Raw genomic sequence first — 10,500 nt, 5'->3', positions numbered from 1 at the left:
AAAATTTTAAAAAAATCCTTTCTTCTTCTGCAATCTATATGGCAGGTGTAGGCCTATACAGAAGTGGGAGTCTTGAATATAAGTGTATATGGATGATTTTTTATTATTTTTTAATTTTTTCTTGATTTAATAAATATCTTATTATATTATAATTTAAATTAATAAAATTAATTTTAGAAGTGTTTGATTTCCTACTAAGAAAGAAGTTGAGTGCTCTTAGATATCAAGCTGGATTATAATTCATAGAGTTTGTAGTTATATGAGTTACATGATTTATTTATTTTGATTAAATAATATTTGTTTAAACTTTTTTTGGAAGGTGTTAACATATTTTTTAGGAAGGTGGTAACCAACCGATCAAACGAAACCATGTTTCACTTATAATAGTATAGTATAGATATATGGGCATGATCAAATACAAACCAAATTTAAAATAGAAATTAGGAACTAATCTAATCTAATGGCTCCCCTAAAAGCACCACACCCAACTAATCTATACCCCATACACAATTTCAGCTTTTCCCGTCCGTTTTTAGTTTGATTTTTCCCATCAAACTGTAAGGTTTTTTTTTTAAATCCGACTTTACTGTATTTTTCTCTATCTCTCAGCGATCGATTTACATACCATATGTGATATATTTCGAAGTAGTTTTAAAAAAAATATCTGGTTTCTAGTTTCTATTGTAATATTAGTTTCTGTTGGAGTAGCCCCTATATATTGACAAGAAAAATCAAATTAAAAATAAAGCGGAAAAACTAAGATTGCGTATGCGAGAGTGCAAATTAGTTGGATGTAGTGTTTTCAGGGGGACTGTTAAATTAAATTGATTTAATAACTTAGATTAGTTTTTAATTTTTATTTAAATTTTAAATTTTATTTGATCATGTACCTATATATATATAGGGTAACAATTCATAGAGGGCTCTCTTATATAGAGATTCGTAGAGAACCCTTATTAAAATAATATAAATACATAATTTATTTTATTTTTCATCATATATAGTTACAAAATTTAATTACCAAATTAAAAAATGAAGTTGCACACTTTTTTTATTTAAAAAATCATTTAAATTTAATGAAATAGTTTAAAGTGATTCTGTAGTAGAATCAGAGTAAACTCACACTTATCCAAACTCATTTCACAGTAGAATCAAATTTAAAATTATTTTTTTTCAAATAAAACGTTTTATTATATTTAAATATAATTATTATTCTACATTAACAACAAATTTGATGAAATTCTAGCATGAAATCAAGGGTTCTCTGTATAAGAGAGCCTCTTTTAAAGAAAGGCCTATATATATATAAAAGAGTTAAAATTTTTGTGATACTCAAATATGGAGAGCGTAGACGTAAACTTTGCCCGCATTGAAGCATTATTTCTGAAAAAAGAAATGAAGTAAAAGGGCGAAGAAGGATAAGCGTCCTAGATACGTGTCACAGTGGCAAAGGCAGAAACACACTCCCATCACATGATCACTTTGCCGATCTCGAGTAACATAAATCCATAAATAAATGTATAAAACACACCACACACCATATTTATATATCACATATATATTTATATACTTCTCCCCCCACTTGCACACACGAGAAACAACCAACTCAGCTAAATTGAACTAAAGCCTTGTGCAACAATGGCGTTTTGTACTAAACTCGAACCACCCTCCATTCTTACATCTACAAACTTCACCAGATTAAGCAATGCCAAAGGCTCTTTTAGTTGTTGTTCTCTGCTCAGTTGCTTTCCATTTTTATTATCTCCCAATAATCTGCGTCTCAAGAATCACAATTCTTCTCTTGTTGTTAAAGCTTCTTCTACTGTTATCGAACCCGAAGCACTTAAGGTTGCCTCACCTCTCACATTGCTCTATTTCCATTTTAATTTATTTGGTATTGATTTGTTTGGTGTTTTATAATGTTGTAGGTTTTTACTGTTCCCACTAAGCCTATTCAAGGTCAGAAAACCGGAACTAGCGGTCTTCGTAAGAAGGTGATTCCATTATTCAATAATCTCGATGCAATGTATTTTTAATCTCGATAAGTTAATTTTGTATTCGGGTCTGTCTGTGCGTATGTATGTATTCTTAATATCTAAGTGAATTCTATTTTGCATTTGTTTTTTTTTGTTTTTTTTAATTTAATAGAATTTCAATTTGAAGTAATATTTTCTCATCGATTGTCAGGTAAAAGTGTTTATGGAAGAGAATTACCTTGCTAATTGGATTCAGGTTTTTTTCTTTTATTGTGTTTTAATTTGCAGTTGTTAATTAATGGTGCTAGTGATTTTTTTAATTTTATTTTTGGAGTTACTGTTTTATTAAAGTTTGTTTGATGAGCAGGCGTTGTTTAATTCATTGCCTCCGGAGGATTATGAGAATGGTTTGTTGGTGTTAGGAGGTGATGGTCGGTACTTTAACAAAGAGGCTGCCCAGGTCTGTTTCATGATGTTGTGCTTTTACTTTTGAGATGTAAGTATCTCTTTTATGTTACCTGAATTGAGATATGAATGCAGGTAATTATTAAAATTGCTGCTGGAAATGGTGTTGGTAAAATTTTGGTTGGCAAGTGAGTTCTTTAATTCCCAGTACTACATTATTGTTCTCGATCTGTTTTCTATTGAAATTATCTTTGAAGTGTTTATTTCTGGTATACTTTTGATTATAGAACATATTGGTTATAGAAAATATTCTTTTTATTATGTGTTACTTTTCTTTTCTTTTTTTGACGAATTATTATGTGTTACTTAATTGTTTGTAAATGCATGATTAAATTAGTGTCGAACCTGGATATTTGCTCATGGGAGCCAAAATCCATATTTAGTATTCTTTTTTTTGTAAGTTTGAAGTTATTTTTTTCCATACTATAGTATAATTAGGACAAAACTTTAAAACACGTATAGAGTATTCCAAAATAACTACAGATTAGAATTAATAATTGGTATTAAAACGTTAACATGTTACTCTGGCTTTTCGTTTCCAAATTTGTGATGGCTGGATTTAAACGAATGCAAGTGAAACTTGTTGATACGGTCAGTTTTTCAGTGACAATAAATATAAAAAACCTCAGTATTGAAAAAGACTCATATATAGAACTGATAACTGAACAATGAAAAGGAATAATACTCTTTAACTCTAAAACCGAAGAACCATATGCTTGAATTTTATATACCGCTACAAGGAACTTATTCTGAAGTTGCATTTATTCTTGTAAATTGATTTCACTCATATTCTAATACATTTGCACACTTATGTTAATTGTATAGGTCTGTGTAAGACTGTTGGAGATGTTAATTTAACCGACTTACTTGTATGTACTTTTTTATTTGGGTTAACTAAATATTAAATTTCATCCTTTAAGGGAAGGGATCATGTCAACTCCTGCTGTGTCAGCAGTTATAAGGAAGAGAAAGGCAAGCACAAAATAATTCTTGCTAGTAGAATCACTTGACCATACATTTCTGCTCTCTCTTCTTTTTGTATATTAACACTGTTTGTTTTACAGGCCAATGGTGGATTTATAATGAGTGCAAGTCATAATCCTGGAGGACCTGATTATGATTGGGGAATCAAGGTTAGAATCTACTGCATACACTATATAGGTTTAAGAATAACATGATTGAAGTGAATTATTCCTTTTTCTTTATAAACTATTCTGATATTAATTAAGGGCTGTGGTCAAATGGTTACTACTCCCTTTTCTTGTTTAAACTAACAGTGGAACAATTATATCCACACAACAGATGTTTTGTGTGTGGTTGAATATTATTCTAGCATTACTTTTGGTCGGGATGTAGATACATCTTTATACAAGAACTATATTGTAGACGGGGGTTTGAATATTTATGTGTAGACCAACTTAAATATGCTTCATTTTATAAATAGTTTGTCATATATGGCCATATACTTGAGGCCAACCTGACTAACGTTTGTGATTTGCTTAAATTTCCAGTTCAATTACAGCAGTGGGCAACCAGCACCTGAATCCATCACAGACAAGATTTACGGGAACACACTTTCTGTACGTGTACAGTTTAGTTACTTTATGCAGTGCTTGTTACATCTCTAACTATGTCATCATCAGTATGCTCATATATTTTGAAGCTTTTCAAGAACACAATGTATGAACAGTTGAAAATACCTGTTAAATTCACTGAATCCTCGTTCCCTGACCATCTGACTTGTGTAGTCTCCACTCTCATGACAACCCAATATCAGAATACTGTTGATCAACTTATTGATAGATGTCCTATTTTATTTTAAATTTAGTTTTTATTTCAAACTCTACACACAAAGGATCTCCTAAATTCTAATGAAATTACGATATGCTGTTTATCAATGTAATATATACAGACAGAGTATGTTAATTGAGGTTTCTTTGGGAGCCAAATGGAACATCACTTTCTTTTGGTTTTTTATTTGCTATATGAATGGACAATTAATTTCAACTCATAATTGCTTAAAGATTCAGATTATGTTTTTATATCCCCTGAAAATGTCCTTGCCATTCAAAATCAAGTACCTTTTGTTATATGTATTGACATGTAGATTATATGACATTTATGAGTTCATGTCCTACTATTAGTAGTTAGCATCTGAATTACAAATTGATGCAGATTTCTGAAATTAAGATGGTGGACATTCCAGATGTTGACCTCTCTCATCTTGGTGTAACAAAATATGGGAAATTTAGTGTTGAAGTGGTTGACCCAGTTTCTGACTATTTGGAGCTGATGGAAGTAAGATTTGGACAAATTCGTGCTTTAATGTTTTTTGCAATGCAATCTCACTTGATGTTTAGAAATGATATGATGTTTTGTGCAGACTGTGTTCGATTTTTCGTTAATCAGAAGATTGCTATCACTGTCTGATTTCAGGTAATAAGTGTAACTATATATCTATGTATTTGTAATAGATGAAAGATAAAATATAAACGTTAGTAATCGAACATAACCATTGAACCCACTCTTGAATGGAAGGATAAAATGTTCTCAGACCTTATTACCAGCACGGTCTTGCTCAATTTTTACTCTTCATATTACTTTTATGTAATAGACCCAAATTTAATTTTTTCCGGAAGATCTCATTTGGTATCAGTCCATCGTAGTACATCCCGAAGTCCACCGGAAGAGGCTCATCTCTTATCTCTGCTACTTCCAACTTCCTCTTCATACATTCTTCGTCGCAGATCACTCGGGCCATATATCAAAGATTGCTTGATAGCCCTACACCCCAACACAAATCTGTTCAGCTCTATTTTGTGATATTCAGCCTATTAAAGTTGCCTGTTAGATAATATTAACTTTGCATGAGAAATATGCTATGCTCAGGTTGGTTTTTGATGCAATGCACGCAGTCACAGGTGCTTATGCAGAACCCATCTTTGTAGACAAGCTTGGAGCTACTGCAGTATGTCTTCTTCTTTCATGTTTGATGATCGAGGATTAGCTTAAATCAACTGCTGTACAAGTGTTTTTCATAGTCTATTTATTATGGTTGTGCAGAATTCTATTTTAAATGGAGTGCCTCTTGAAGATTTTGGGCATGGACATCCAGATCCGAATCTTACGTAAGATAGTTTGGTGTTGATTCAGCCTAATTTTTATTATAAAACATTGAAATTGATATGTTTGGGATAGATATGCTAAAGACCTGGTCAACATTTTGTATAAAGAGAATGGACCAGACTTTGGAGCTGCAAGTGATGGTACGTTAATTGTCTTGTGTACCATCATCTCTGTTTCTACTTCTTTTCAGTTCTTAACATATAAACTTGACCTGTATTTTTAAATTTTCTCGGAGGTTATGAAGTTTTCTCTTTACCATATTTTTATTTTTCCTGCAACCAATTGTTGATTTGATTTTATACTAAACATTTGAAGCATGACAGAGTAATTAGGGTGGACAGTTGTAAAGGTTTAATTGACTTTAAGTAAATTGCTGACATGCATTTCTTCAAAAGAACAGAAGATACATGCTTTGTCTATAAGTGGCATTAGTTACTTGCATAGCCGTTGATGAGGCTTTGATGCACCTGGAGATGAATTCAGATGTTCCTCTTATATCCTGCAGGCTGCTTCTTTTTGTAAAGTCATGTATGCCATTCTTTTAGTAAACCTCAGCGGTGTGTAATATTCTTATTAAAATACTTTCTCAGGTGACGGTGATAGAAACATGATTCTTGGTAGAGAATTTTTTGTCACCCCTTCAGACTCAGTTGCAATCATCGCAGCAAATGCGCAAAATGCAATTCCATATTTCCAGAGTGGCCCAAAAGTAAGAAGTCTCTGTAACATTTCTTTTAGATTTGTCCTATTTCTTATATTAGATTACATGTGCTGTTAAATTTGTAGGGTTTAGCAAGATCCATGCCAACAAGTGGTGCTCTTGACCGTGTTGCTGAGAAGTTAAATCTGCCATTTTTTGAGGTTTGGTGTTCAGAAATGTTATCCAAGTGATTAATGGTTGTCGGTGCCGAAATTTGGCTTGATTATTTTTTTTTGCTTTCCCGCTTCTGCCAGGTCCCCACTGGTTGGAAATTTTTTGGAAATTTAATGGATGCTGGAGTGTTGTCAATTTGTGGTGAAGAAAGTTTTGGAACAGGGTCTGACCATATTCGCGAAAAGGATGGCATATGGTATGTATACTTTTAAATTAATCGTCCTGATAATGTCGGATCCAGTTAAATATGATCTAGTGTAAATATCTCAGCAATTAATATTTTTCTTTAAAACAAAATTTTAAACTTTCTAATATCTGGTGTTGTAATACTTCCATTTTGACCCTTTGCAAGAATGGATATAAGTAATTATTAACTGCAAAATATATATAAACCAAATTCTCTTTTTATAGTGTTACAAATTAATACTGCAAGTACTAGATTGTTCTGATTTTGGAGGTAACTTAAATACAGATTTGTCTTCCAAATATATACACTTGTGAGTATGTTTTGTGTCACTGATACTATAATATCCTATGGCTGCTGACTTTACTACCTGTTATTGACAGGGCTGTGCTAGCTTGGCTCTCAATACTAGCATATAGAAACAAGGACAAGAAGCTTGGTGACCGGCTGATTTCTGTCTCTGATGTTGTAAAGGAGCATTGGGCTACTTATGGAAGAAACTACTTCTCTCGATATGACTATGAGGTACGCATGTAATTCTTTTGTTACAATATCCTGATTATATAAAATCAGATATGGATTTAGTATAATTATGTTTCTTTATAACTGACTATTCTGGTATGAAAATTTTGGCTAGGAATGTGAATCTGAAGGTGCCAATAAGATGGTAGAGTATCTTAGAGATTTAATTTCAAAGAGCAAGGAAGGCGATATATATGGTATACAGTCTATGCATCTTTATCAAGATTTTCATATTTACTGTAAATTTCTCACTAAAGAGTCCTATTGTAGGAGATTATGTCCTTCAATTTGCCGATGACTTCACATATACTGATCCTGTAAGTTGATTTGTAAAAAGCCTTCTATGATTAGGCAAAACCTAAAAATTAATTATTCAGCAATAAAACCAGAGCCTCAAATTCACAGGTCGATGGAAGTGTTGTATCTAAGCAAGGTGTACGTTTTGTTTTTACTGATGGATCAAGGATTATTTTCCGCCTATCGGTATGTGTCTATCTATGCAGTTTGCTCTAATTCTTTAGCCTTATAATTTCATTACCATTGCGACTTAGTTAATGCTTGGGTAAATAACACATTCCGTTAATTTTTACAGGGAACCGGCTCTGCAGGCGCAACAGTGAGAGTCTACATTGAGCAGTATGAGCCTGATGTCTCTAAACATGAATTGGATGCTCAGGTTGCTCTGAAGCCTTTAATAGGTTAGTATCGTTAGTCCTAAATTTTGGGCATTAATCAATCGTCAATGAACTTCTCTTTAATATAAATATATGGTGTCATGATCGCAGATCTCGCGTTGTCTGTTTCAAAGCTCAAGGACTTTACGGGAAGGGAAAAACCTACTGTCATTACATAGATAGTTTTGTTAGCCTTACACAATTGAAGGGAAGTAAGTTGGTTGTTTTAGCTGGTCGGCAATCCATCATTTTTTTTTTATTTCAGATTGCATTTTTTTAATTTTAATTTCTTTAAAATAATTGCGCTCTGGGGAACAATAAAAAGCACCTCTGTACAGTACATGTAACTTCTTTAAGGTAATATATCATTCCCATATATGTAGTGAAGTCCGTTGCACTGCTATTATGCCAGTTGAGTACCTAAGAGAAGTCTTAATCTATGAATGTTGTAGAGAATTTTGAACAGTATGTACAATTTTAATGAAAGTCAGTTTCATATTCATCTGTGGTGAAAATCTATCTTCTGTGTTTAGCATTACTATTATCCAGAATTCCTGATAAACAATTTCAGAGGGGGCTACACAACTGCACCTAGACAAATTTAGCGTTAACCTACTGATCCTAGTTGTTACTTTTATATGAGACCAGGTGCTTTCGATTAATATTTTTTACTGTGCATCATTCACTAATGTGATTGAATAACTTTGAACTCTCTTTTGTTTCAAGGGCTGGCTTTCCGTGAGCAAGATGAATTAAAGCTTTAAAAATAATTATGAATTTCTGGTTAATGCTCTCCTTGCTAACTATAAAGTGTTCAAAAATGCTCCTGATGTTAACAAATTAGTCATTGCATATCACAGATGCTTGTTGCATAACATCATAATTTGGGTGATATTTTTTTACTGCTGCTATGATACCCTATACAGTAATTTGGGTGATATTTTCTTGGTAAACATATTTAGATTTTGTGGGAAAAGAGTAATAATGAAGTTGGTAATGTTCAAGGGTACATATATATAACAAAACAGTGTTGCACAATCTGTAGTGACTATGGACCAATGTAGTTGTTTCTGTAGTTAAGAGCAAGTGTCCCAAATGAAGTGCATCCTACAGTTAATATTGATTTTTGATTATATAGCAGGTTAATTTGCACATATGCTTGCTATGATTCCTGATTATGTTACACGTTTAGTTTTATTCCTCAGACATAGACAAGTAAAGCACAAATAATATGTTAAAATAACATACTTCTTCACATGAACCCATATATTTAGAAATCCAAAATTTGTATAAATAGGAGAATAACACTGGCAAACAATAATACCATGTAATTTTAGTTATAGATATTATATTATATATAGGGTATATAATTTATAGTTGTTGAATTATGGACTAAATTAAACGGCAAGAAGCACCTCCTCCGCAGCCAACGTTCACCTTGACAGCCTCCTCTTTCTTGACGCTAGTTGGAGTTTCTATTTTCTCAAGCTTGACAGCATTCACATGATGATATTCAACTTTCTTGACTGGTTCAGGCTTCACAACTTCCACTTTCGGCGTCTTCAAAGTCACCACTGGTTCTTTCTTTGGAGTAGTACTCATAGCCCTTGTAGAGCGGCAGCAGCTCCTTGCAGAACAGCAGCTCTTCCTATCCATTTAATACATGTTTCTTATTTCTCAATAGTCAACTGATTATATATACGAGGAGAATGAAGTGAGCAAAATAGAGGTAAATGTAAAGGCTGCCCTTTGAGTTCCCAATAGGCTCATGTACCTCAATATCCTTTAAACTGGATGAATTTGGTGGTGCATAAGTTTTTTTTGTTCATTGCATGTTTGCATCTATCTATATACCAAGAAACCAGAGGTCCCTCACGACTTTGTAGTTTCAAAAACAAAACAAAAAAATGGACAGACGACAGTTAATTTGTTACAGTCCTTTCATGTAAATTATCATCCGATAATCCGATTAATTCTTACAAATATTTCTTTACCGGAATATATATAATTATTTAATTATTTAATAAAATAAAAATATTGTATTCATTTAAATATGAATAATTATATAAATTATGATATAATAAATATGAATTTGTTAATAAATAATTAATATAATTTTATATTATATTAGGTTCAATTTTTACTTCAATTAATCTTTTTAATTAATCCCCAATTTTTTATTAATCCTAAATCGATAACTTTCCTGATCTTATCCGATTCCAATTTTAAAAAGTAAGAACATGCATGGAAGAGATGAAAACCGATATTCAATTAATTCCCACACAAGCAGGGGGATCTAGGAAGAGGCGCGGGGGACACGTGCCCCCCTTAATTTAAAAAAAAAATAAAAATTATCGCCGTAATTTCGGAAAATATTTGTGAGTGTCCCCCCTAAAAATTTGAAAAATAAGGGTGCTCCACGAACCTTCAAAATTTAATTTAAGTTGCAGCAATTTATTAAAATTAGAAAGCTCTAAAAGGTAATTTACACATATAATTATATTAAGAATATGAGTTAGATATAATATAAAAGCAAATTGTTATTTTATCAATTTAACTCATACGGTGGTTTTTAAGTTACTGCTTCTCTTTCTTTTACCTAACAATCGAAAACAAGCAAACTTCTCATAAATCATATACGGTGGTCTTTTATATTTGAGAAAGACTTTAAGTCCTTAA

The 10,500-nt window shown here is 32.2% G+C and overlaps 1 protein-coding gene across 2 annotated transcripts; it reads left to right on the top strand.

Annotated features, from left to right (window-relative positions):
• The first annotated feature begins 1,422 nt into the window (after positions 1-1,422).
• On the top strand, positions 1,423-8,323 carry LOC141677296 (phosphoglucomutase, chloroplastic). Of its 2 annotated transcripts, XM_074483158.1 has the most exons (22): positions 1,424-1,848; positions 1,929-1,994; positions 2,188-2,232; positions 2,344-2,436; positions 2,517-2,569; positions 3,362-3,413; positions 3,506-3,574; positions 3,953-4,021; positions 4,617-4,739; positions 4,825-4,877; positions 5,331-5,409; positions 5,505-5,569; positions 5,640-5,707; positions 6,158-6,276; positions 6,354-6,428; positions 6,522-6,637; positions 7,009-7,150; positions 7,263-7,344; positions 7,418-7,464; positions 7,553-7,630; positions 7,740-7,845; positions 7,933-8,323. In XM_074483158.1, exons 1-22 carry the CDS (start codon positions 1,639-1,641, stop codon positions 7,998-8,000), a joined length of 1,878 nt encoding a protein of 625 aa, XP_074339259.1. In that variant the 5' UTR covers positions 1,424-1,638; the 3' UTR covers positions 8,001-8,323. The 2 variants fall into 2 exon arrangements, with proteins under 2 accessions (XP_074339261.1, XP_074339259.1); XM_074483160.1 differs by lacking the exon at positions 2,188-2,232 and having other exon boundaries at positions 1,423-1,848.
• The last annotated feature ends 2,177 nt before the right edge of the window (positions 8,324-10,500 follow it).

Source organism: Apium graveolens, chromosome 8 (assembly GCF_009905375.1).
Source record: "Apium graveolens cultivar Ventura chromosome 8, ASM990537v1, whole genome shotgun sequence".
Taxonomy (NCBI): domain Eukaryota; kingdom Viridiplantae; phylum Streptophyta; class Magnoliopsida; order Apiales; family Apiaceae; genus Apium; species Apium graveolens.
Note: the sequence above shows the minus strand (reverse complement) of the source record. Positions and strands in the feature narration are given on the sequence as shown.